The 28,000-nt window shown below is 42.7% G+C and overlaps 1 protein-coding gene across 2 annotated transcripts; it reads right to left on the reverse strand.

Moving 5' to 3' along the window:
* Nucleotides 1-853: 853 nt before the first annotated feature.
* CRY2 (cryptochrome circadian regulator 2) lies at nt 854-27,927 on the reverse strand. 2 transcript variants are annotated; one of them, XM_060274660.1, is made up of 12 exons: nt 27,629-27,927; nt 23,267-23,375; nt 18,869-19,011; nt 12,240-12,424; nt 11,323-11,411; nt 9,868-10,008; nt 8,561-8,872; nt 7,740-7,891; nt 7,077-7,279; nt 5,139-5,222; nt 4,519-4,658; nt 854-3,137 (listed from the first exon to the last, which is right to left on the reverse strand). In XM_060274660.1, exons 1-11 carry the CDS (start codon nt 27,847-27,849, stop codon nt 4,534-4,536), a joined length of 1,764 nt encoding a protein of 587 aa, XP_060130643.1. In that variant the 5' UTR covers nt 27,850-27,927; the 3' UTR covers nt 854-3,137; nt 4,519-4,533. The 2 variants fall into 2 exon arrangements, with proteins under 2 accessions (XP_060130643.1, XP_060130644.1); XM_060274661.1 differs by having other exon boundaries at nt 5,151-5,222; nt 27,629-27,926.
* Nucleotides 27,928-28,000: the final 73 nt, after the last annotated feature.

Raw genomic sequence — 28,000 nt, forward strand, 5'->3', positions numbered from 1 at the left:
TATTATTAGAGCATGCAACAAAATCCATAAATTATGTGGAGAAGAAATTGATTTTCAAACTTAGTTTTAAAGTATGGTCTGCTTAAATAATTTGTGATTACTGTTGAGAAATCTGAAAACAGCAAATATTGGAGAAAGGAACTGGGCTGAGACTACAGGGCCTGGACAGGAATTGAACTGCATACAGCACAACTTGGAGCTGTCTTTGATTCAGTTTCATTAAGAACCACCCTCTGCAGATTTTCAATCTTCTTGCACTACAGCAGCTGCACAAGTGCAAATGAAAGCTGATTCTTGTACCTCAGGGCTACAGCACATGTCCATTTTGTAGTAGTTTACTCAAACCACCACAATCCTTCTGTTTGTCCCTGCATCCGCTTCCGGTGTGCTATATTTTAGGTTGTAAACACCTTGGGCAGATTTGTTCACTTGTATTTGGTAAAGCACTATTGGCACTACTAATAACTGGTCAATGTTACTAGCATGGTTTTTCTGTTACTGACCTTTGCCTCATGGGAGACAAAACCCTTTTGTCTTAAGCCTTCCAAAACCATTTCCCCTGCATTTTTATTTTTATTTAAAAGCAAAATCTGGACTTTTTTGGAGAATGCATCTGGAATGTTCCTGGGCACGTTTTGCCACCAATATTTAAACCAAAGGTCCCTCCAGATGTTTTTGGGACTCTACTCCCATCAGCCTGGCCAATTGTCAGGAATGATGGAAGTTGTGGTTCAACAACATCTGGAGGGCAACACATTAGCCACTCTTGGTAAAGGGGAAGAAAAGAAGCACTATATGTTGTTCCTGAATTGTGCACCCCATTTCCAGACATCAGATACAAGGCAGCCAATCCTGGATTTTCTGGATTTATTAACAATTCAAATTAACCGAGACAAGAAATTCAGTGATAAAGACATTTATAAAACAAGTTAATAGTTACAACACAACTGTAAAAGCAGGGATACATTTAAAGGAACTGAAGTCACAGTTTGAATTTGAAATTAAGAAAGTGCATTTCTTTCCTCTGAAGTAGGAAATAGTGCTCACTCCTTCACCGCTACTTTCAGTTCCACTAAGTATTCTGGAGACAGAACACCAGATAATATGGATTATACTTGTCTTTCTGCTAGGGAGGAGCCAGAAATGATGGCTTAGGAAAAAGGAGACCCAACAAGAGGCCTGAATAGGTAATCTAGTTTGTTTGTGACGTGTGTCCAATGAACTTGTTTCAATGAACAAGTTTATTGGATAAGCTTTCAGAGAAGTGTTACTGAAAGTGGTTTTCACATGCTCCCCAATTAGAATGATGGTTTCCCCATGTCTTCAAGGTGTCATCAAGGCTGTCCTTCACTGTCTCAACATTCAACAAGTCTAGGTCACCCATTTTAACAGAGTTAATATAAAAAGAGAATAAACTGCTGAGAATCCATCTGTGATAAGCTTCTTAGACTCTTAACTTCTAACAGGACTGAATCGCTTCACACAGGAAAAAATATTACTCAGAACAGCTCATGTTACTATATGAGACCTGCTATATAATAAAACAATCTCTTCTCAAGATCACAAACTCAGTATTTTCCACTGATCTGAGGCTGGACGGGGGATGGGGGTGTGTGGAATAAACCCTGCCAAGGTTACACTGAAAACAAATCAAGAAAGCATGATCAATAATCTGAAGGTGCTATGATGTTATCTGACTAGAATTCCAAGTACTCCATAAGGTGAAGGCAATGCATGCAGTGCAGGACTTGAGGAGTACTTTAACAAAAGAGATGCAAATGCACATTGGAAGGAGATTGCTAGGAAAATCCACACAGAAGAGGTATTTTCCATCTCTCTTACTCCCAGTGCCACATTAACTCTACATAAGTCACAATAGACATGATTCAATCCATTCCATGAACTGCTTGCAGTAAAAGGTGAAACGGAATGAGTTTTCTGCAATGTCAGAAAACTCATTCAAAACTGGCATGGTTTCTGAGGTACTCTACTCAAAAAAGCAAGTTCACACAAGCAGAACTGTTATAGTATTTTTTTAAAAAATGCTATAGTCATCCAATTTTGCTGAGAAACTCAGCTTTCTGAACTGTGTAAATTATGCAAATGAAGTACATTTGGTCTCTTATTTTGCCCGATTTACTCCACTTCTGCTAATTGTGGAGAGAGGCAAGAAGCTATGTAGGACAATGTAGGGCAATGAAGCTATACTGTACCTTCTGACCACAGGAAATGTCACTCAGCAAGTCATCAAACTTCTGAGTTTGCAGGTCAGCAGGAACAATATGCAGCACACGTTCCAAGCATGTCTTTGCAACCATAAGGACTAGAAACTTGCTTTTTGTAAAAACTGAAATCAGGATTTTTAAATGGAAGCAAAGTTCTGTGGCCAGTGTTATATTCTGCACTCTTGCAGAACTGTATTCCAGTCTAAGATACCTCTTTTCAGCATCAATAAATGGAAACATGAACACTATGTGTTGGAAGAGCCATAGTGGATTTTCACAACTGAATAGTTATTGCCATTCTGACCATCCATCTTACTTACTATTGCTGTCTTAAGTCAAACTGGTCATTGCTGTTACTGCACTGTTCTCTTATGTATCAATACATGCCCCCATTTTAGCAGTCTACGTATTTTTGTTGATGTGCACACCTGGGTGCATGGTGTCACTCTAGTTTGAATGGCAGAGACAGTATTTGGAGTGTTTAATAGATGCAGCTCCTGGAACTATGGTAAGCACCATTAAATATTTTGCATGGCTCACCTCGGTAACCTGCTAGTAAGTGAACACTAAGGGATGCTCTAAATGGAGCAACAAATGGATCCCACCTGAAGTAACAGGTATATATTTAGGAATGAGCAAGTCTTATTCAATGTCTTTTCTTAGCAGACTCCAATTGTATCTCAGGAAAGCCAGAGATTTGTTCTCCAGGGCTTTTGGTTATTGATGAAGCTTGCTCACTGCATCCTGCACAGGAGTTTAAGAGGCTTGGTGTGAAATCTGTGTTACACATTAACACACTTGATGGGTAAAGTTGTTGGTCAATGTTCTGATCCTTCTGGCAAAAATCCTTCTCTGCAACTGAAGTGCATATTCCAGAAACTGACTTTTGCCTTGTCAATTTCTCATTTCAGGCTGTAAAGAAATAAAAGAGCCCACAGGTTAGTTTTCTCCCTCAGAAACAAGCCCATTTGCAGATATACAATCTAAACAGTACAAGACTGCTGGGAAAGAAAGGGGTTTGTGAGAAATGTTTTAAGGCATAGCTTAAACTATTGCAAGAAGAACAAAGTACAGGTATTGGCAGACTAGAGATGAAAAAGGAAATAGAGGACAGACAAGCTAGATAAGGATACAAATGGTGAAGAGACTGAAAATCAATAGTAGTAATAAACTGGATCCAATAAGAAGAAAGAAGTCAATGAAGGAAGTGTAATGAGGAATGGGAGAAAAACAAGGTAGAGAGGGAAAAACCACCACCACCACCAAATGAACAGCAAAGTTAAAAAAAGGAGCAGGTGAAAAAATGGGTGCCAATAAGAATACGTCATGTCTTTGCAATAGAAAGAGATAAAAATGCAAAGTTGTAGCCATTTTTAAAAATTGGAAACTTCATGTTTTTATAGCAGGTCAAATGAAAGAAAGGCAAGGAGAGTTGCAAGGATTTCAAGGTTGTGTACCCAGGGGAAAATGAAGAACAAAAACATTCCCGAGGGAGAAAAAAGGAAAAAAAGAGGTACAGACAGAAAAAGACAACAGACAAGTAGCTCATTTTTAGGAGAAGGTAGCAGAAAGCTTCAGCTGAGGCTCCAATACTTTGGCCACCTCATGAGAAGAGAAGACTCCCTGGAAAAGACCCTGATGTTGGGAAAGATTGAGGGCACTAGGAGAAGGGGACAACAGAGGACGAGATGGTTGGACAGTGTTCTCGATGCTACGAACATGAGTCTGACCAAACTGCGGGAGGCAGTGGAAGACAGGAGTGCCTGGCGTGCTCTGGTCCATGGGGTCACGAAGATTCGGACACGACTAAACAACTAAACAACAACAGCAGCAGCAGAAAGCTATCTAGTGAAAGGACAATATGGAGCTAGACCAGAAGCAGCAGCATAGGTTTTGGGCAGAGAAGGGTTAATTAGGACTGAAGAGAAATGGGACGTGACCTAAGAACTGCACCAAAGAACTGCAGTGGTGGGTACTACAGTAATACTCTTAAGCAGCACTACATCTGGTAGCTGTGAGAATTTAAAATGGGAGGCTAAATTCAGCTGCCTGGTGCTGTTTGGAGTGCTGGGCCAGAAAACAACAACACTGTCTTAAAGGAAGGCCGAGGGCAGGGATCAGTGGTGGACCCTGCTGGGGTTGTGGGTCCTCAGCAGCTGGCTATGGATGCCAGATGCTAGGTGCTGATGCCTGTCTTGAACTGACAGGTATAGTGATGGCTGAATAGCAGTCATGGAGCAAAAATGCAGGTTACTTAAAGGGCTCACATTTCAAGTATATGCTAGCTACTCACATGTACAATTTCTTGTCATAGGTTCTTTGGAATTTGCGCAGGCATCACCTTGGCCCGTTTGTACAGCTCTTCATTGTGTTCTTCTACAACATTAAGCTTCCGTTTTGGAGATGTCTGGCCACAGTGTGACTGCCTTGGCACTACAAAACGTTAAAGAAGAATTACTAGGACACTCCTCTCAAGAAACTCAAATATTATTGACTAAAAATCAAACTATTTGCATCACTGGATGGAAAATACAGGTAGCAGCTGAGAGGGAAAATGGCTATGGACCCTTTATTATATTGCAAAGACTCCCTTCATGATTTCAATTCATATTTTGGCACTGAAGTAAGTACTGATATTTTCTCCTTCAGACCAGAGTAAGGATCAGAAGATTCTTGTCAGTTGTTCATTCCAGCTTTTCTTTCAAGCCATCCCATGTTTAGGCAGGCTTCAGGTTCAGAATAGAATATGTTTGCTGATTCACTTCAGTCTTACAAAAATTCTAGAAGAGAGACATCAACTCTTAAACTAGACTCCACCACCTACATCCCTTGTGGAACTAATCTTACAGTCATTTATGATTTCCCAAGTTCCTATTAAAAGGTTCATAAAACAAGAAATTAATGCCTGCTCACTTGTGCAGCTACCTTGGCTTGCAGAAGAGTCTGTGACGGGGGCGCTGAGGTCTTCCATGCTGGAAGGGACAGAGGCCAATAAACCTGCAAAACGTTAATGGTTCCATTAAAGAACAGGCAACTTTTCATTATTTACTTATTTATACTAGTACTCCTAAACTGCCAACTTCTGTAAAAGGCATCATGGTGTTATACAATATAAGCATTAAAACAACATGAAATACAAAACAACTGACCAACATGGAATCAAATTAATTCTCTAGAAATGTTTTCAGCAGGTGGAGAAATATTAAGATTATGGACACTTGTCTGACTGCAAAGGCAACAGGGTTCCAAGATACTGAGGGAAGAAAGAAGACTACTATAAAGTGTCAGGGAAGCTACATGTGCTGCAATGTTGATTCCTGAATATAACTTCTTTTAACATGTCTGTAATATACATCTGAAGGCACAGCACAATGTCAGGAGGCCAACAGACAGCAACTCTGAGCCATTCCCAGGGAACGGTCCTGCAGGCAGGAGCAGAATCACTAGACTCCACTGCCACTAATTCCCATCCCAAATATTAATCCAATGAAACATGAGATGAAGATTTTTCCTATTTTGTAAATTAACAGTTAATCACAATAGAAGCCACTTAAACATTAAGTTGCCAAAGGCATCCAATTCATAACATTCTAGTTTAATTTTCAGCTACAAGATCATCTGTTTACAGCTAGAGGGCAGTTTTATTTAAATGTAATAGTAATAATAGGAAGCCTGTCAAGTTGGCAGAATATTTGATGAGGAGAGCAACCAAGATCCCAGCACTGGTATATTATAATACTTGCTGCACAGTTCTGATAATATACTTAGCCTTACATTTTATATGGTTCCTTCGTAACAGCTCCAGATAGATTATTTGTGCTTCATTGGGACTGGTCAGCTTACAAAGTATGTTCTACCTGTAAACAGGTATGTTTAATAATATTAAGAGTGGCCTTCTTTGCTGCAGTAGATATCTACAGATACCTTTACAGCTGTGAGTTGTAAAAGTGACCAACTAATGATATCCTTTGTTTTCCTGGAAGGATCTTTTATTCTGTATCTTATGCATTTTACAGTGGTACCTCAGGTTACAGACGCTTCAGGTTACAGACTCCGCCAACCCAGAAATAGTACCTCGGGTTAAGAACTTTGCTTCAGGATGAGAACAGAAATCGTGCGGCGGCAGCAGGAGGCCCCATTAGCTAAAGTGGTACCCTCAGGTTAACAACAGTTTCAGGTTAAGAATGGACCTCCGGAACAAATTAAGTTCTTAACCTGAGGTACCACTGTATTTATTGTTATGCAAGTTGGTTTGTATTGTTGTTTTATGTTTTCTCTTAAAGCTATATTGTGATGACCAGTAGTCACAGCATAAGGTCAGAATCTTAATTCTCCATTGCTTATGCAATGCTCTACTCCAATGTGTGCTACATATAATGAAGAAGAAGAAAAAGAGTTGGATTTGATATCCCGCTTTATCACTACCCGAAGGAGTCTCAAAGCAGCTAACAATCTCCTTTCCCCTCCTCCCCCACAACAGACACCCTGTGAGGTAGGTGGGGCTGAGAGACTTCAGAGAAGTGTGACTAGCCCAAGGTCCCCCAGCAGCTGCATGTGGAGGAGCGGAGACGCGAACCCGGCTCCCCAGATTACGAGTCTACCGCTCTTAACCACTACACCACACTGGCTCCCAAAGTGACTTTGTGTTTGGTTTCAGTTCTGAAGAAGTTCTGTCTCCTGTTTTTCAAACATTACACACTACTGTAGAGAGCAATTCATGGTGTGCTAGGAACACAAACCCTAACACCTAGTAGAAGCCATTTTTTCCTTGTAAAGGCTGGATGACATTTGATCAGCTTAGATGGTTTAGTAAAACCCAAATGTATTACGTATGTAGTACTCAGTACTTACAAAGGCCTCTGTAGCGTGAGAGCTGCTGGTAGATCTGTTTCATGCGCTCTATGTTCAATCGGCTGGCCTCTGCATGGTTCACCATGGGTTTGGGATAGTCTACCCCAATGACACATTTTGCTGCCTTCTGCACTGACTCCGGAGCATTCCATGGCTCATAGATGTAGCGCGAGGGAAAACCTTTCAACTTGGGAAGGTATCGCCTGTAGCATAAATTGAGTGAGACCTTCACTTAGTACTGTAAACAATTTATACATGCCATTAACTGCCCCAATCACAAAAGGAGGCAGGTCTGCATCTTACTTTCAGCATTGTCCTCACTCTTCAGCCAAAAAGGCTCTGAGAGCAACTTACATAAGATCAATAAAAACAAGATAATCACTAAAAGACAGCACACAAAAAGGGGATGAGGAGGGAAGAGGAAAACCATCAAGCTCAAAACAAAAATGTAATAGTTCTGCATTGCAGGGGGTTGGATAGATGACCCTTGGGATCCCTTCCAACTCTACAATTCTATGATTCTAATGACCAGCTACAATGGAAACACCAATGGTATCCAGTCTCTCAGAAGAGCTAGTGGAATGATTTTGTTTCCATCTCTCCCTCAGCTGCAGCTTGACTGAACTGACAAGCTCCAGTGACATAACGGAACACTTTGCTCACCTGATGAAGTCACCACTGGGATCTGTTCGACGTCCAAAGCCAACAGGGCAGTAGCAGTGGAAGAACTGTTGGAAAAAAGCACTGCACGAAAGCCACATCCAGCTGCCTGAATTCACACTGAAATCTGCATCTAGCAGCAGCTCATCAAACACCTGGAATAAAGAGGTATGAACTCAGTGAGGAAAGTCCTTCAGTAAAGTCTCAGTGACAGGGGCAGGGATGATGTGAAGCCAACCATCACCTACAACCTCATTGATCATTTGGTAATATGCAGTGAACCCAGACCATGGGAGAATGAAACAAATAAGAGAAACAAGCCAGCAAGATACAGTTTGTGGAAGCCTCCCTGCTCAGACAGGAAAAACACATTTTTCTCTATATGAAGTTGCCACTGCTATGTTCTCCATGCACAATGGCAACAAAAAACAAAGCTATGCTACTGTGAAGTAGTCCAGTTGAATTTGATTTCTAGGATATTGTCACTTAAGTTTCCAGTATTTGCTCTTATGGAACATGATTACTACCACGTTAATAGAGTAGTGGCTGGGGAAACCCAGTCAGATGGGTGGGACAATAATAATAATAATAATAATAATAATAATAATAATAATAATAATAACAACAACAATAATAATGCATTTCAGGGACTTTCTAACAGATCCCAAGAATTGAATGTGCTTATCATATATTACATTTCATGAGGTTCCTTAAAATGGGAGGCTCATTTCAGTGAGCTATGGTAGTGCTGTGCTGCCTGTAGAGTTGCTTCACAACTCTTTACTGCCAACATATACTTTCTGTCTTTTTTCTTCTTTACTCACCCTTACGCCTGACTCCCAGCTGATCCAAAGGTCTCCTCTGGTCAGAAAGCAGGCTACAGCATGCCGGGCCAGGTGATGAATCCAACCCTCCTGTCTCAATTGCGTCATGATAGCATCAATCCAGGGGAAGCCTGTCTTGCCTTCTGCCCACTTTGCCAAGGCTTCAGGATTCCTGTCCCATGGGATCTGAATACAAATTGGGTTCCCCTCCATACGGTCAAATTGGGGATTGTTTGTGGCAGCTGTATAAAAAAATTCTCTCCAGAGTAACTGGCCATATAACGACAATGGTGGAGTGCTATTCCGCTTCACCTAGAGATGAGAGGAAGAAAGAGGCATATACCAATAAGATAGTATCAGAGCTTTTGACATATCAATTGATTCTGCACTCTAAGTAGGGTGATATCTTCAGGAAACTTCTACTACGAGATCAAGGCAGTAAGCTTTTGAAACACTGTTCCCAAGCATACCTTTACTAAAAATAATTACCTTAGGTCAGAATATTTGCTTTAAACTTTGCTTGTATACAAAATCCACAGAAAGGCCTTAAAAGGGCAAAATTAAGGCAGCCTTATAACTACTGGTGTGAGGGAACCCTCTGAGAATAAGTATGTTCTGAGAACAGAAAATATGTTCAGAAAAATGTAACTCAAGCAATGTGTTATTCATAGAATCATAGAGTTGGAAGGGACCACAAGGGCCATCCAGTCCAACCCCCTGCCAAGCAGGAAACACCTTTGTAATCAGTTCCATCTATAAAACAGCAGAGAGGTTTCCTCAGTGATGGCATCCGAGCTGTGGAATACTCTTATAAGAAGAGGCTGTTGGACCTGGCCAATGGCTATCTAATCCAGCAACCTCTTCCTCCAAATGCTGTAACCTTTCCTCACAGGGGAGTTGCTCCATCACCTTATCATTTTGATTGTGGTTTTCTCTCTACAGAAGGATTCAGCTGGTATGCACTTGATTGCCCTTTTGCCACCAAGCAAACACCTTTTTAGATGCAATTTTAATCTCCTGACCTATGCTGTTTTTATAATTTTGCCTATTCCTTTGTAAGATGCCCTTGGAATATGCATGAAAGGCAGTATAAACAAACTTATAATATTCCCAGGGAAGTGCAGACACCTAGGAGGTTGAAGTGCAAATTAGTACATTTCAATGACTACGCCAAGATGCTGGAAATGATTATAGATATAAGGTCTACTAGAAACGTGAAGACAATTAACATCTCACTAAATGCTCAGAGTCATTTTGATTTCCGAACTAAGATATCTTGTTGAAGGAAGATTATTTCTGATTCTTACCTTTCTGTATAATTCCCAGAGCCGGTAGTAGAATAAGCGGCAAGACAAACACCCAAACCGAAGGTAGGGGCTGAGCCCTGTGGGGCTGGCCAACAGTGAATTAGCGTTCATCCTTGGCCTCTCGTAATTCGCAACCCATGCCTTGAAGGATTCAGGTAAAGGGAGAAAAGAAAACAGAAATGGACCTTAAAACAACCTTCTGTGAAATTCTATAAACAAATGTTATTTGATGCTACCAACAATCTACCAGTTGCAGGGACCTTCAAATTGTTTCTTTTCTTTTCACGGGGAGAACAGGGAGGCACATCATGTCATAACTTGCCAGTGCCATGTGTGCCACACTTTATTTCCCTAACTTTCAAACTCTGACTTCAACTGCTACTAGTTAAGGAAATTCATGACTAAGAGTGTCCATTAAGGCTGGCTTTCTTCCAGTACAATTAATCACTACCAAAGAAAGCAAGGGATATAGGTCAATATACCAGACACCACATCAGTGTGTCAGAAATTGAAGTATATAATAGGCTAATATTTTTTTAAAAAAACCAAAGTGAACTGTACACAAACTTGACTTTATTTCAATCACAGTTCATTGGTGCACACCAGACAACAAAAATCTGATACATAATTTTAATGTTACATAGTAAATATCCAGAGGTTGTTCAAGTTTCAAATAAATGTAAAGGTGTGAAATGCACCAGAAACAATACTGGGATATAAAACGTGTATGCATTTACAGGAGTAAGAAAAGAACATGTAAGATCTAGATTAAGGCAAGAAAGCATGAAATGATTTGGTATTTCATTATTAATTTCAGCAGAGTGAAAGCATTAGAAACTAAGACAACCTTTGGTTTGCAACACCTCTCAGACACCAGAGCAGCAAAGAGATTGGTTTTTCTAGATTCACCTAATATGCTGGCAATAGCACAGCAAAGGGTACCTGTAAGAGAGAGGGCTTGCAGAGAGCAGCCCACTCTGCTTACTTCCATCAGATGGGAGAGCAGCAGCAAGTCTGGGAGTTTAAATCAGGAACAGGAAGGGTTAAGACGGGTCCAGGGCTCTGCAGAGTCCTGGTGGCTCAGCTCCAGGTTGGTGGCAGGGAAGCAGGGGAGGAGCTAGCTTCAGCAGGGGCTGGAAAGGAGGGAGGAGGTAGAACGGCACCTCAGGAGCCTGGTTTGGGACCATGGAGGACCCATAGAGCGAGGAGGAGGGGCGTTTGGATGCCCAGTCTTAAAAGGGGGGTCAGAGCCCACGAGACGCCATTGTGGGCTTCTGCCCCATGCAGAGCAGACATGATTTGAGACATCTCACCACTGTATATAGCATGCACAATAAAACTCTGAAAAATCCAGAGGATGTGTGGAGTGCTTACTCGGGAGTAGCCAACACCCCATCTGTGACAGCACCCTTCCTTCCCTGATGCATAATTTTGCAATACAGATTATAAGGTTACCTTTCTTTCCAGGTGCTTATCCAGACGTGTTAATGCTTCTGTCTCTCCTCCTTGCCAAACAGCTGGAGCAAGACCCTCAGTGGGGAAGCCTGAAAGAGAATGGAAGAGGGTGTTAATATGGAACTCAGTCAACAGATATGGCTTTAATTCAATCTTGTGCTGCATATTAACTAAACGTGTTCTGCACTATACAGCATGAAATGACCACTGACAACCAGCAGAGGGCACTTTTGAATAAAGGTTTTCATAAGGTACACACCCCTGCAGCATAAGGAAAACATAATACTTATTTTTCTGCAAAACTATTGATTATAATCCTTGAAAACCTACCCCCAAACTGAAATGGAGGGGGGTGGGAAGAGAGAGTGTGTGTATAAAATTCAATAAAACAACAGCCATGTAGCTTGGAGCACTGGTGTAATGGAGGAGTCATTTCCACTTGCTAATTTCTAAATTTAAACAACCTGCTTAGGGACAAAATTTTCAGTCTGATCTAGCATGTTAAAGATTAACAATCTTATTTCTGCCTGCTCATAATGAAATGACTGACATAGTTGGGTTAGGAACAATATTAGGGGACTAGTATGGAACCAAGGTACAAAGAATGGACAGAAGAAAGACTATGTTCTATTTTCTAGAGGCACAATTTTCAATATATAAATTACTTCAATTACCAGTCCATAATTAGTAATTTCTTACAGTAAAAAATAATCATAATGACCCAACACAAGGTATAGTACCCATAGTACCCACAGCTAATCCATTGATTTTCTCAAGGTGCACTGATCATCTTAAATTTGTTTCTAAAGACAGAACCAAAAAGACAGAACCAAAACAGGCCAGGCAAGAGTACTACAGTCCATCTGTTCCAAGCCCATTGAAAGCTGGTGTAGCTGTCCTACGGTTCTGCAACATACCCAGCTCCTCCAGGGATGGAACGCCATACGTTTCATCATGATTTTCTTGGATCTCAGTCCTGCATATCTCCATCTGTTGATTTGTAACTGTGGCAACTGGCTTCTTGGGCAGGTCCATACGACTAATGATGGCTTGGAAACGCTTGTAAGTCAGAGGAGGTTTGTGCCCATTCAATTCAATTATCCTGCAGATAGGAGAAAGAAGTAGTTTAAATAAATTTTTTGCTGCCATAAGTTGTGTAGGGAAGTAGCATTTCCCTCAATACATTTAGGATCAGTCACTCCTTCAGATATTTTGTGGGAGGGCCAAAATTCACAAAACAGACCCTGCAATCCCATTCTTTCACATTTCCAATTTTAGCCACTAACAAGATCAAGTAGCTAATGCCACAGAAGACAGAATTGGGATGACCTTAAGAGATTGGAGAACTGGGCCAAAATTAACAAAATGAATATCAATAGGGACAAATGTAAGGTTCTACACTTAGGCAGGCAGAACTAGCTGCATAAGATGGGGAACATGAGAATAGGATCTAGGGGTCTCAGTAGACCACAAGCTTAGCATGAGTCAACAGTGTCATGCAGCAGCAAAAAAAGCTAATGCTGTTCTAGGCTGCAGCAACAGAAGTCTAGTGTCCAGGGTCAAGGGAAGTAATAATATCACACTATTTGACCTTGATCAGGCCACACCTGGAGTACTGTGTCCACTTCTGAGCACCAGAATCTAAGAAGGGTATTGATAAGTTGGAATGTGTGCAGAGGGGGGTGACCAAGACGATGAAGGGTTTGGAAACCAAGCTTTATTGGGAACAGTTGAGGGAGTTGGGTATGTTTAGCCTGCATAAGAGAAAACTGAGAGGAGATATGAGAGCCATTTCCCCAAATCTAAAGAACACCCACATTGAAGAGGGAGCAAGCTTGTTTTCTCTTGCTCTGGAAGACAGAACACAAACCAATGGCTTCAAGTTACAAGAAAGAAGATTCCGACTAAACATTCAGAAAAACTTTCTGACAGTAATAGCCATTCGACAGTGGAGGTTTTTAAGCAGAGGTTGGATGGTCATCTATCATTGATTGCTTTAGTTGAGAATCCTGCATTGCAGGGGGTTGGAATAGATGACCCTCAGGGTACTTTGTAACTCTACAATTCTACAATTCCTCAGAACTCTTCTTCATCATATCTATGGCCTGGAAGCCCCACCACTGGTACAAGAGCAATGTACAAGACCAAAATCAATACATTAATAATAATGTATAACATCATACTGTTCCTAAATTAACAATTGGCAGACTAGAATTCTCCTTCTGGGCAAGTCTGGTGGAATAAAAAAATGCTTTCAACAGGTGCCAAAATCCCCAAAGGGTCAGCACCTGCTCAATACCCAACAATGGGGCTGCTACGCTAAAATCCCTGTTCCATGTCACCAGAAAACAGACCTTGGGAAGCAGTCCCCTGATGACTACACTAGTATTCAGGGGGTAAGGAGACTTCTCAGGTATCTTGGTCAAAAGTATACAACACACAGAGCAAAAGTTGTCAAAGGATTTATAAAACTAAAACATTGAATATGTTCCAGTAACATATTGGCAGGCAGTGTGCACAGGTGCTATTGTACTGCCAATAGGTCGCACCAGTTAACAGGCTAGGTGTCATGCTCTGCACCATCTGCAACTTCTGGATCAAGCCAAAATGCAGACCCAGACAGTAATCAAGGCTTGAGGTTACCAACACAAGACTGACTTTGGTCAAGTTATCCTGCCCCTAGAACAGTTACATTTGTTTAACCAGGCAAAGTTGGTCGCTGAGGACACCTGGGTCTCAAGTGATGATGATGGATCCAGGAATATCCCCAGACTATGAACCTGCTTCTTCAAAGTGAGCACAACCCTGCCAGGCAATTGACCTATCTCCCAGACACTGAAATCACTTGCATATGGTATGTCTGTCTTGTTAGGATTCAGCTGCAGCTTACTGGCCCCATTCAGTCCACCTGCATGTCCAGACATGAATCCAGGGCTTGCACAGCCATTCCTGGTTCAGCTGTTTAAGAGAGACAGAGACAAGTGTCATCAGCATACTGGTGACACTTTTCTAGTTCCAACTGAGGCTAAGAAACACAAACTTGTAGTTTGGCTGTTGTCAAGAACTTATTTTTTGTGAAAGTTTCATGCTTAGGTAGTTTCAATCACAGCTGCAAAACTGCCTTAAAAAGAAGGAGTTTACTGATGTGGTTAAGAATGCCCAAACACTGTGAAGAGATTTCCATCACTAAAAGAATGATTTCCTATGTGGTTTAGGAGTCCACATTGTTTATGCTCTCAGAGTCAGTCATGCCACCAATGTAACTTAAAGATGAACCCAAAATGCCTCTGTAGGGTGTGAAATGCAGATGAAGATGCTTTAAGTTTTCCAGCAAAGCAGAATGGTTTCTTGAAAGTTATACAACACACAGAGCATGCTGTTCAGACAGTCTCAGATCCAGGCACCCACCACAGTGATTCAGGCTATGTTTGAACACAGAAGCGATCTGCATTCATTTAGTTGCTTTATACAATTCTAAAAGGGAACCCTCAGTATTAAAGAAGTTAACACCTAGCTAAGAAGATCCTGAAGCAACAGATGTTTTCTCTGGTGAAACAAAGCCTCCAGAACAGGAATTACTAAAGACTCTCAAAAGCCAGAATGGGAAGAGTTAAAGAGGCAGTGAGAGAGCCAAGTTGCTAGCTTATATAAAGCCAAAGCAGCTTCCTGCTCAGCTTGTGTACTAGTAGTCACAAGAGCAGCAGCCACGTCCTCCCAGTCAACAACTTACGCAAAAGGGTTGGGCTTTCAGTCTAATGTTTCAGCATAAGCTATGTGCCTGCCTTTCCCCTGGCATCTGCACGTGTAAAGGGGAGGAGCTCCACACCACGCAGGCTTTTACAGAGCTACAGTCACATGTATGGCTCTGTGACCTAGCTTCCCAACAATGCACAGCAGCTGCAAAACAGAAGGCAGCTCCTTGCCTATTCACAATATCTCTACCTCTTAAATCTAAGCAACAAACGAATCTCCTCTTACGTATTGAAGCAAAAGGAAACTGTGCAAAAGAAACAGTGTGAACTAGAAAGCCAAGAGTGAGGAGTAAGTGTGAGGGTTCTAAAAATTGACTGGGTCAGTGCAACAGGATCAGATACTGAGTCAGCATAGTCTAGCTGTCAGGAGGAACACAGAAGGTCAACCCCCCTAGCTCAGCCATGCTCAATAGCAGAACTTGGGCATCTCCCTCCAACTCAAGTTCCCCCAGCTTTACTATAGAGATGTGAATGTCTTATTCTCACAAGTTGTGTGAGGATGAACGAGTCAAGAACAGCAAATAAGTTTAAAATTGAAACAGAGCTCTAAAATTAAATATGCTCTTTAGAGAAGAAATAGTTAGGGAAAATTGACCTTTTTAGCATTAAAAGACAGAAAGTGAGGACCATACAACAACATACGATTTCCCCCTTTCCAAAATGGTCAAACAAGACCTCTGTAGTTCATATAAATGTTCTTCTTTCTCCACCATTAGCTTTCTGCCCTTATAAGCATTTATTTCCCCATCAATAGAAATTCTGCATTTAAGTAGTGGGGGAAATTTTTTTTACGCTCTTGTATAAGCATTTTAAGCAGCTTCTCAGCAACAGATGAAACAAGATCACTCATCCTCATTAATTACAGGATGTTCCCCGATTGTATCTGAATGTTTAGAAATGACAAAGCGTTACAATTCTGAGTAATACACTAGGCTATAGAATTTGCTCAGGGAATCTCAGTCAGCCCTATATTTTACAGACCCTTCAGTCTATCAAGAATATAATGTCTATACTCTAAAGGAAAGAGTCTCTTTCTAACAGCAGTAAACTAGGAAGCAGTTTAAATACAGTACTTAAAAAATGTAAACATCCTGTGATTGCTGAATTATTTTGGCTACTTTCTCCACACACAATTCAAGCTACAAAACAGTTCAGATAAGAGAAAGCCATTGTCCAATTCATACACAACATAGGCATATAGCATACTTATATTTAAAGTCTAACAACGATACTGCAAATACACACATATCCACACTAAAATTTAATTCCTAAAAAACTGAACTGAAATTACCCAACACTGAATTGATGTAAAATGTTTAGTGCCTGAAACACAACATTGAACTAATACTGGATGGGAGGGGGAAATCCCACGTGTTGGGGGAGGGGGCATGGGCGTACCCAGGATCAAAACTAGGGGGGGCAAGGGGAGGGGCCAGGGCACGGAAGGGGAGGGGCCACTAAGTGGGCGGGGAAAGTGCTGTCAGAGGCGCCGGGCTGGTGGGCGGAGACAGAGCCCAGCCCAGCCCAGCAGAGCGCGAGTTTGGCGTTCCCGCCCACCGCGCCGCGCTCTCTGGTTCCCTGCCGCGCTTGGCCTTGCCTGAGGGAGGGCGCAGCGCGGCGGGAACGGCGAACTCGCGCTTCGCCGGGCTGTGCTCCGCCTCTGCCCACCAGCCCTGCTTCTAGGGAGGGGCAGCCTGCGGCCCCCACTTGCCCCGCGGTGGGTACGCCCTTGTGGGGGGGGGCAGCTGGCTTCTAGAGTAGGGCAGCTGCCCTAACTTGCCCCGTGGTGGGTACGCCCTTGGGAGGGGGCATAACAATAACCATAATTTTTCATCATGGGAAAGAATCTTGGTGAGCTTTGGACTTAACATGTCCCTTCCAACACTACCACTCTGGTGTGGTTGCAAGGAAATGCAAGCCCAAAGCTTGCCTAGGCCCATTTCCTTTATAACAAAAGCCAGATTACCCAAACCCAAACCGAGCCACTCTGAATGCAATAACATAAAACCAGGAAAACTAGCATATTTGCTAATATGGTAATTAGCTACTGCCCCAGCGTTTCAGATTTTTCTAATATCAGGCAGTCCATCAGCCACGACAAGACGGGGGGAGGGGAGTGCTCTGACTATATAGATCCCAAGTAGCAGAATGCCTAGCATGCTTCTAAGCTGGGGGGCAGGCGTCGTGAAGGAGAAGAGAGCAAATGTGGCTTCCTGAGATTATTCCTTTTAAAATACAGTGGCTAGAGATGGACCTCCAAAGAACATAGCCTCTAAAAGACAGCTAATGTCAAGGCACCAATATGGTAGAACTCTTGTGTGGTTTTTGCACTTAAAAATACAGTAAGTAGATAAGTACATGCATGACACAAAGGAGAAGAATATATAACTTCTAAAGAATTTTAAAAATTAAAATGCTCAGAAATGGTAGCAGTGAACAGGCAGGGTCAGGAAAAAGCATTTTCTGCAACATGGACAAAACTTTTAAATAAAATATGTAGGGTGGGATTCATCTAACCAGCCCTATCAGAAGTTTAGTTTTGTACATGGACTTCCACTCATGCAACAGGGCTTTCCCCACTCCTCTCCCTATCCCCAATTGGGGAGCTAGAACAACCTCCACAATAGCACATGTGAGAAACGGGGGGGAGGAGTGTCCCATTTGGTAAGCTACAATGTTTGCACAGATGGAACAGCTGGAAGAACATGGCATTGAATTCCACATGTAGATTGTGCATAATGATTAATGGGCAAGCACTGCATGAAATTCCATCTGCAGAATGAATAGCTTCCCCTCTCAAGAATTACAAAGCTGGACAGACTCTGAAAGACATTGACAAAACAGAACCTGACTGGGTAAAGGGCATGTCAGGATCTAAGTTACCATCATAATAAGACAGGATGTGCCACACCAAAGATACTCCTGCTTTAATTTAAATTTGCAATTATTAACTTATTTGCACACTTAAGTAATACAATGCAGCTTAACACCTATATACAAACCTGTACAACTGCGACCACAATACAGTATATATGTTGTGCTGCTGCCTTGCCACAAGAGAATACAGGTGTGTGAGAGAATGAATCATGTTTCATTTAAGAACAAACACAGAGCAATAGTGAATGAAGGACTCAACAGCCTCATACAACCAGTTTCACAGTCTCTTTGCCCCATTGTCCCTGCGACAGAATGCACAGATATCCCATGCATCTTCTCCCAGTCTCACCATTCAAAGTATACCTTCACCTCCTTCCCTAGGGAAGAATTCAAAGTTGTGGTATGGCAATCATTTCATCACTGAAAGTATTTCAGCTTGCCAGGTGGAACAATCCCCTCCATGTACTGTTCTATGGGTTCTTCTGGAAACCCCACCACCACCAATTGTGGGGAGGCAAGGGGAGAAAAACCCTGTTGTGCTAGCAGAAGCCTTTGCTTCTGCTAGTGGGACTTGTTAGTTAGCTGAATCTGTTCCCTAATGTTTTGTCTTCAGTAGATTGCAAACCTGCAGCAATAATGATCTTATTGCATAGCACCTTGCAGTAGTAGCAACATAATTAGTTCATAATTTATAAACTCTGGATCAGCTGCTTCTTTTCCCAATTCCCACACCAAAAGGTGGAATTCAGTATGAAACTTGAGATCTTTTATTCCTAAAGTAGTACAATAGGATGAATTGAAACTCTGATCAGTTAAGAAATCCTAAATATTCTCTCCCACCTCCTCATCACCTGATGTGTTTTATTTTTCCTCAGAAAGCATATCTTAGCATCTCCTTAAGCAGATCCATATCTTACCTGTCCAGATCGTAAAGGGTATGTGAGTTCTCCATTATCACTGCTACTCCAGCTTCTTTAGCCAGCTTCACTATAGCTGCATCTCTCTCTTTTCCAAAGGGCTCAGAGTCATATTCAAAGGTAAGATGTGTCACTCCCCATTCCTGCAAAAAAACAACAACAACAATATTACCTCACTACAAATATGAAATGCCACTCTTAGCTCACCATAGAAGTCTGAGAACTAACACTTAAAGGTAGCCTGAAATCCAAAGGCAGATTTAGGGAAAGGATCCCATTTTAAACAATAAGTGTTAACACATACAAACAAACAAAAATCCACTAACAACATCTGTTCTCACAATGTATTAAAAACTTTGCTTTTTAAGAGTAGTTTCTTAGTGTCTACGTTCAGGTCACTTCCCTTGCTATCCTCACTGAATATCAAAAATAGGAACTCTGGTTTGCTGCCGCCTTTTTGGTGTGTGAATGTGTGTTTGCATGCCTCTCTGTACAGTATACGTATGTACAAACACCAGGACACACAACATTGTTTAATTACAATCATAGTAACGAGAAACTTGATTAAATTGACATTTTTTCTTGCCAGTTCAAATCATTATTTAAATAATTCCAGTCTGCTTCTGTGTATCCCAAACAGCACTATAAGCCACCTGTTCTAGGATAACTAGACACCTGAACCAGAACAATCCCTTTATGGGATAATGAAACGCTGCAACATTGTTGCAGCTCCCAGTTGCATGTTCATGTTAACAATATGTGTTATGTATCAAATTGTAAAACCACAGTTTACAGTTGTACCTTGGATCCCAAACACCTTGTGACTTGAACGTTTTGGCTCCTGAACACCGCCAACCGGGAAGTGAGTCTTCTTTGGAAGCTGAACATCCGACACGGCTTCCGCTTGAGTGCAGGAAGCTCCTGCAGCCAATTGGAAGCTGCGCCTTGGTTGTCGAATGTTTTCGGAAGTCGAACGGACTTCCAGAACGGATTCCGTTCGACAACCAAGGTACAACTGTACTTGCATATTGAACGCCATCTATGACCAATGTTGTTGTTTAGTCATGTCTGACACTTCTCGTTACCCCATGGATCAGAGCACACCAGGCACTCCTGTCTTCCACTGCCTCCTGCAGTTTGGTCAGACTCATGTTTGTAGCTTTGAGAACACTGTCCAACCACCTTGTCCTCTGTCGTCCCCTTCTCCTAGTGCCCTCCATCTTTCCCATCATCAGGGTCTTTTCCATGGAGTCTTCTCTTCTCATGAGGTGGCCAAAGTATTGGAGCCTATGGGCTGATTTCCTTCAGAATGGATAGGTTTGATCTTCTTGCAGTCCATGGGACTCTCAAGAGTCTCCTCCAGCACCATAATTCAAAAGCATCAATTCTTCGGCGATCAGCCTTCTTTATGGTCCAGCTCTCACTTCCACACATCACTACTGGGAAAACCATAGTTTTAACTATATGGATCTTTGTTGGCAAGGTGATGTCTCTGCTTTTTAAGATGCTGTCTAGGTTTCTCATTGCTTTTCTCCCAAGAAGCAGGCATCTTTTAATTTTGTGACTGCTGTCACCATCTGCAGTGATCATGGAATCCAAGAAAGTAAAATCTCTCACTGCCTCCATTTCTTCCCCTTCTATTTGCCAGGAGGTGATGGGACCAATATAGGACCTTGCATCAACCATCGAAAACACCGCAAGGGAAAGTCTATGCTTCGCATGCAGAAGATTCCACCAGTGAAAGTGAGAACAGTTTTCAGGCCAAGAAAAACTAGTCAGATGATATAATGACAGCTTCACAGAATCTAAAAAGAAATTGAGGATCTCATGCTTTAAAATTTTCATATACCAAATTTTGGGAGAGTGCTGGGGTGCCAGTCACAAAATAGCTTCCATGGAAAGTGTGGCATAACACAAAATTTGAGAGATAACCACCCGTGACAACCTTACGCTTACCATAGTAAGTCAGCTATGCATTGATTGTGGAAATCACACAATACTCATTATATATACACATACAGATACACACTGATGGTGTTGCTATCTAACAACAACAGGGAGTACCCCTCAGTACCAGGAAAAATATGCAAGGTAGTCACATCACACTCACTTTCATTTCACATGCCCCATACCTCTTTCTAGGAGAGCCAGAGACTGACTTCTTTTTAAAATGAAAACTCAGAGCCTGAGGAACCTGCCAGGGGCACCAATGAAAGTGTGCTGGGTTGGCAACCCCCATTCTAGTCAGCCAAATTAAAGTCACAATCCTTTTTTTAAAAAGTGCCTACAAGATATGTAAAGTTCTACATGTAATTACAGTGGCTACACTACAAGTTAGAGATAAAAGGAGGACCAAGAGGCTACAAGAGCCCCCACTCTGATATTGTAGGTCCCCAACTGGACAGATGGAAGTTCTTGAGAAGCTTGTGTTGTATCTAATGTGTCATTCAGCTGATGCAACAAGACGTCTGTTCCCTTTCTTACCTCCTTTTGAGGGCAAGTGTGAGCTGGAGGGGGAAGGAAAAGGAAGAGGAAGCTGTTGTGCAAAAGGAGCTGCAGCACTGGATATGACCCATGACCCTGCAAATATATAGACAACCTAGAAAAACTATTGGGAGAAACACCCAGCAAACATCGCAGCACAGACAGAAGTACAAGAATTTATACCCAGAGTGTGGTGCAGCCCCTTCAGTCTATTCCTAAGACCAGTTATTTAAAACCTGAAAGGTGAATGTTACTAGGTAGATCATTAATAAATCATAAGCTGAATGGTCAATGAACTGGAAAGGACAAGATAAAGAATTCAAGCATCTTTAGAACCTTAGCTACAGCTTTTTGCAGCATCTTGCTCTTCAAAAACATGGCCTATTTTTTTCTGACAAAATGTGTTAAGATGTAATTGGTTGCCACAGCAAGCACCCTAAAAATATGACAAAGGGAAGTGTGTATGATGCAGAAAAATCTGCTTCACACAAATCAAATCAAGATAAAAGTGTAAGGTGAAAACTTTGGCGAACAGGTGCACAGACTATTTGGAATTGAGTCCAACATGTATTTGCTTTACACAACCATTTGAGATAAAAGTTATCATATAATTCCTCCTCAACTTGAAAAAGCAAGGTTTCTCTATTCTGCACGCAAATTCTGCATGATCTTTCCCATTCATCATGCTATGCCGCTACATACATATACAAGTTAAGAACAGAATGGTACACTACACTGAATTTCAGCATGACCAGTAGACAAAAGATGGATACTTTCTGCTCCACATAAAATTTACATCCACAGAAATGGCATAAGCCCTCCAAAAAAGTTCCTTCAGTTCCTTGAATAAGACCTTAGGGATAAAGTGTTAAGACAGGCACCCCCAAAACGCAGCCCTCCAGATGTTTTGGCCTACAACTCCCATAATCCCTAGCTAACAGGACCAGTGGTCGGTCCCAACTGACAATTTTAAAAGCACTGAGAAACCAAAAGATGCAGATGTTGTGCCCTGCTCCCCCACCCTAGTTGTCTAGTTTCTTATGTGGCAAAACTAGAACCCTGCTTGCTAAAATAGGCAGCAAGGATGTGATCAGTGGAGGAATGGAAGGCACAACAGCTGCATGCTCTCCCATCACTTCCAAACATTTATACATCAGGCCCAGGGGCCAAAGTGGCCCTTCAGGCCTTTCTATCTGGCCCCCAATGCTCTCCCCAGGCCACACCCCTCATCAGCTCTGGTTTCAACCCTCCTTAAATGTTTTTGCCTGGCTATAATCAATGTAAATATCAAAGTTAGTAAGCAGCAGCTGAATGAGGCATGGAATTTTAGGGTGGTATTTTTGTGGTTTGGGAAAGATTGAGGGCACTAGGAGAAGGGGATGACAGAGGACGAGATGGTTGGACAGTGTTCTCGAAGCTACGAACATGAGTTTCACCAAACTGCAGGAGGCAGTGCAAGACAGGAGTGCCTGGCGTGCTATGGTCCATGGGGTCACGAAGAGTCGGACATGACTAAACGACGACAACAATTTTTGTGGTAGCTCCTGGATTAACAGTACTGCAAGCAGATCCCCCCCAAAAAAACCATCTCCAGAGTTGCTCTGGAGAGTTGGTGATACCCCAGAACAGATTTTGGGGGTGTGCAGGAGAACATTCTGTCACACAAGGAGAAATCCATGTGTCAACACTCACCTTAGTGCTACATTGAATACAAACCTAATTTACAGGCAAATTTACTTTCCTTTAAAACAGGCTTCCTCAAACTCGGCCCTGTTTTGAGACTACAGTTCCCATCATCCCGGACCACTGGTCCTGCTACCTAGGGATCATGTAAGTTGTAGGCCGAAAACATCTGGAGAGTTGAATTTGAGGAAGCCTGCTTTAAAAGCTTTTCACACAGAGACATTTTCTTACCTTAAAGAGTCTTGGGAAAACATCAGTAGGCTGCCCTCTTACTACAAACAAGCGAGAATTGAGTTTTTGTAAACTGTTATCCAAATCTTCCAGGGACTGGAGTAAAAACCTATGGAGAAGAAGAAATAAGATGGCATCAGCAGCTGTTGGATCAAGTACTTTAAAAGGTAAAGGCGCCCCTGACCATCAGGTCCAGTCGTGTCTGACTCTGGGGTTGCGGCGCTCATCTCGCTCTTATATAAAATTGTAAAACATTTAAATAAGGTAGAAGGCAGCAGCCCAGGTGGTAATTAGTCTTGTAAATGCTAGAATATATAACATTATGCCAAAAGCAAGCTATTGGGAAGGTGTTTTAACTGGATATTATGCTTAATAATATTCTGCCTCACAGACTTGCAGAAGCAAGGTCAACCAGATCCACATGTGATTGCTGCTTGAAGTATCGATAAAGCCATTAACACTAACCCAGGCCTATAAAAATATTAACCAAAATATTATTTTCTACCAACCTACATTCCAATGGATATTAAAGTAGCAAAATGTCCCCAAACCAATACCAATCTTAAGGACCTTGTTGTGATCAACTGGGTGTGCACTTTGAGGATAAAAATAAACTGCAGAGACCTTGACTCTGCAGTTGTTAAAGTTCCCACCAATGCCAGTATGTGATGTGTTTCAGTTCATGCAGTTTGATAGAGCACAAGAAGTGCACTTGCGTGTTTTATTTGTGCTTTTGTTATCTTGGCAAGAGCTAGATTTTGTGGGGCTGCCTCTAAAAATGACAGCACTAGTTAGGACAGAGTGTCTCCCAACAGGGCATCGTGTTTGTGGGGGGGTTATTGGTTTGATTTTGTTTTACTATGTATTTTGTGTTCTCATTTTGTATTTTTTTTTATGTGAATCGCCGTGATCTTTGGATGAAAGGCAGTATTGATAACACAGTACCTGGATACAGTGGCGAGAGGAATGAAATACTGACAAGACAAAGACAAGGTGAGTGAATGGTTCCTGCATCCAAGAAATTGGTCAGTTACATCCACCTGAAGGAGCAGGTATGCGTTTTGGGATGGCTTCTGAATCCAGCTTTGTCATTGGATTCAGTAACTAGGAGCACCTGTTATCAGCTTCGACTCATACATAAACCTTTGGACATGGACAAAGACAGTTTGACTACAATAGTCCAGGCACTGGCTTTCCCTCTGGTTGGTCCAAAACCTGCAGTTAGCACAGAATGCTGCACCAAATTGCTAACAGGAGTGAGACCTGCACTAGCTTCCCATTTGTTACTGGGCCAAAATCAAGGTGTTAGGTTATAAAGTCATCAAAAACTTGGGATCGGTTTACTTGAAGGATCACCTTTCCCAATCACTTGACCATTTTAATCTACGGAACTAGCGCTTTTATAAGTACCACGTAATACTCATTCTGCCTTTTGAGGAATCTATCCTTTAGTGTGAAGAACTGCTCTCTGGAACTTTTAATATTAGGAAGGACCATTCATTGCACCTTTCTTAATGATAATGACTGCTAAAGTTCTGCTCATGCAATCAAATGAAAACATGTATTTTTATTGTATACATTTGTTGTGACTTGATTTTAGATATATTTTATATGTATACTTGTTTTTAAGTTTGATTTTATGGTTATTTTCCTATGAATATTTTATATTATATAATCTTCTTAAGAGAGTTTTAAAATTTATTCTGCAGCACAGTATATAAATCTTGTTAGTTAAAAAATAAATCTGGAGGAAAAACTGCCAGGGTGTAATTTTTACCTTCAAAAACAATGTTTAAAAACTCTGGATTACAGTTAAGCCTCTTTCTATATTAATGATGTACATGTAAAAGAGTACTGTGTGTCCAAAATGTTAGCTATATATCTGTTGCAAGTGATATTCTTCTGCCCCAAGTGAACTCTCTTAAAGTAGCCAAATTACATCTGAAGTCTCACAGGGTATTTCTGTGGCTTAAACATAGAAAAATCCTGAGCCAAACTAAGCATGCCATAACAGGGCTTTCCCAGCTTCTTCACCTAGGATTCTGTATGTTGAAAACAAGTTAAGTATACTGTACACTGCAGGTATTTCCAAACTAGTAGAACAAGAATGTCCTATTAGAGAAGGTGCAGCCCATCCTCAAATGACAGCATCATTCTAGCAGCTATGCCAGCTACCAACAACAGATTTACTCCCTTTTACAGCTGCTCCAGCATGTCTCATTTTTTCCATATTTTTTCAGAGGGTGAACATAATCACAGCTAAGTGGTGGTTTTCAAAGTGTATTATTCTGTTAGAAGTACAGAGGGGGACACAAACGTAACAAATGAATTACTCCCAAAACTACTCTCAAATTACAATCAGCCTAAATTATTTTACATGTGTATGGCCTACTGAACTAACAGCACATATGCAGAGAATTAGTTTATGTTCCATTTATTCCAGAGCAGTATTTTGTGTATTGCGACCCTAACAAGCTCCCTTAAATATTGCTCCAAATGTCTTTTGATGTATTTAGGCAGTAAGAAAGGATGTCAGATGCCAGAGAAGATTCAGTTGTGGGGAGGAGAGACATCCTTGTCCTTAGGGTAGTGGCAATAGAAGGGGCAAGTAAGGTGCTTCCCTTAGTAAGTTGGGTTTCCATAATTGTGGGAGGTGGGATGGGGCGTCCTTCTCTTTAGGCAGCATCAGTGAAATAGTATTCGTTCAATAACAGCCATATACCGTATTTAGGCACTAGCCTAGTAGCTACAGGCAACTAGAAATTCCATGCAGATGAGCGCTTTGAATTCCATGCAGGTGAGTGGACTGGCAGAGGAGGACAAGAGCGCTTTGTCCTTCATCCATGTCCTGGACAAAAACAAAGCAGGCTGCTAGACAAGGAAAGCCCTCTTCCCCAGCCCCAACACAGCAATGAAGCTCCATCTCTCCCTGCTGCCGATCCCACAAAATGGCTATTAATTCTTTTTAACCTGCAAGTAACTTTTGTGAGCTTATTTTCAAGCGTGCTCCATTAACCTGACTGCAATCTTTGGGCAGTGAGGCCATAGTACATGGCCTTCCTTAACAGACACAAGGCATATTATCTTTGGAAATGAACAGAATACTCTATGGCAAAAGAACAGAATCCTTGGATGCTCCAATTAACTCGTTGAAATCCAGAAAAGAATGTGATGCAAGAAATCTTAAGTGTTAACACCAGAAAATCCTATTGGACACTGTACTTGTGATGCCATCTTTACAACACCCCCATAGGTAAAAGGTAAAGGACCCACGGACGGTTAAGTCCAGTCAAAGCAAAGGCAACTATGGGGTTGCAGCACTCATCTTGCTTTCAGGCTGAGGGAGCCGATTTTGTCCACAGACAGCTTTCCGGGTCATGTGGCCAGGATGACTAAATCGCTTCTGGCGCAACATCTACTCGCACTCGCGTGCTTTCGAACTGCTAGGTTGGCAGGAGCTGGGACAGAGCAAAGGGGATTCGTTGCGGGGATTCGAACTGCCGACCTTCCTATTGGCAAGCCCAATCTAAACCACTGAGCCACCCGCGTCTCTCCCCCCCCCCAAACAAAAACAAAAACACACACGTAACAGACGCATGAAAACAGATGCAGGGCTGACACTCCTTTCGTTTCATAAGCTGGTTTCCCATCATTTTCTGCTCCTTCTTCCCTTCCCTTCTTCCCTTCCTCCGATATTTCTGACCTCTTTCACGCGCACGCCTGCAGCGACACACTCCGCATGCCTGATATTTAACCAGGCGCAAGGCTTCGCCCGGGCATTGCTGCGAACCTCCTACGCGGCTCCTATCACGAGCGAACCCGCAGCCGAGGAGGGCTGCGTCTGGAAGTCCCAAGGCGCAAGACTCGGGACAGCTCAAGCCTCGTCCCCCCTGGGCATAACGCCCCCCCCCATGCCCCCTATCGATTTTCTGCGCCCTGCAGTGTAGTTCTCCCGCCGCTTAAGTTATCAATTACTCCCACGGGCTCCACGTCAGCAAGGCGACCAATTTAACATGCAGGGGGGGGGCCCTGTAGCCCAGCTAAGGGGCGTTTATTTTAGGCTACTGGCGCGCAGAGCTTCACCTTCTCTTTTTCTTTTTTTTTTTGAGCCCGCTTTCCTGTTTCTCAAAACTTTACACCACCCTGGGCGCGTCTGCCAGCACCCTCCACTTCGGGGCACGGGGCTGACTATGACTGGAGAGGCAGCCTGAACCGTCCAGGAGACGGGACCTTCACCTCTTCTTCTCCCCCCCCCCACGTCCTCGCGCCCCAGCTCGTCAACATCTCCCCCCCCTCCCCCGCTCCGCGAACCCCGCGCGCCAACCCCGCGGTGCTTCCCCCTCTCCTCGCTCGCTCGCTTACCGCCAACGGTTGATACCCACAGCCGAGGAGGCCGCGAACCATGGGTCCAAGATGTAGATGCAGCGCACAGAGCCGCCTTCCCGGATGGCCGCCTGCAGCGCGGGGTTGTCGTGGAGCCGCAAGCCGCGGCGGAACCAGTGCACGGAGCAGCCGCCGGTGATGTGGGCGTCGCGGCCGCCGGAGGTCCGAGAGCCCGAGCCCATTGGGAAAGCAGTCGCCATTCCGTCAAGCAACGCAGCCGCCAGAAGAAGCACAACCGCCAACCTTGTCTGTCAGGCGCGCTGTGCCCCGCCCGGTTGCCAACCGCCACACTCGGCGAGGCCCCTCCCGCCCGGAGCTCGTGCGCAGAAGCTCCGCCCCGCGAAGCCCATT

Source organism: Zootoca vivipara, chromosome 1 (genome assembly GCF_963506605.1).
Source record: "Zootoca vivipara chromosome 1, rZooViv1.1, whole genome shotgun sequence".
Lineage (NCBI taxonomy): Eukaryota > Metazoa > Chordata > Lepidosauria > Squamata > Lacertidae > Zootoca > Zootoca vivipara.

Coding starts and splice junctions, on each gene's coding strand:
- CRY2 (XM_060274660.1), bottom strand. CDS start 27,849: ATGGCGACTGCTTTCCCAATGGGCTCGGGCTCTCGGACCTCCGGCGGC. Junction 19,012..23,266: donor TTTTCCCAAGACTCTTTAAG/GTAAGAAAATGT, acceptor GTTTTTTTGCAG/GAATGGGGAGTGACACATCT. Junction 7,280..7,739: donor CCCAGTGGTGACTTCATCAG/GTGAGCAAAGTG, acceptor TTTATGCTACAG/GCGATACCTTCCCAAGTTGA.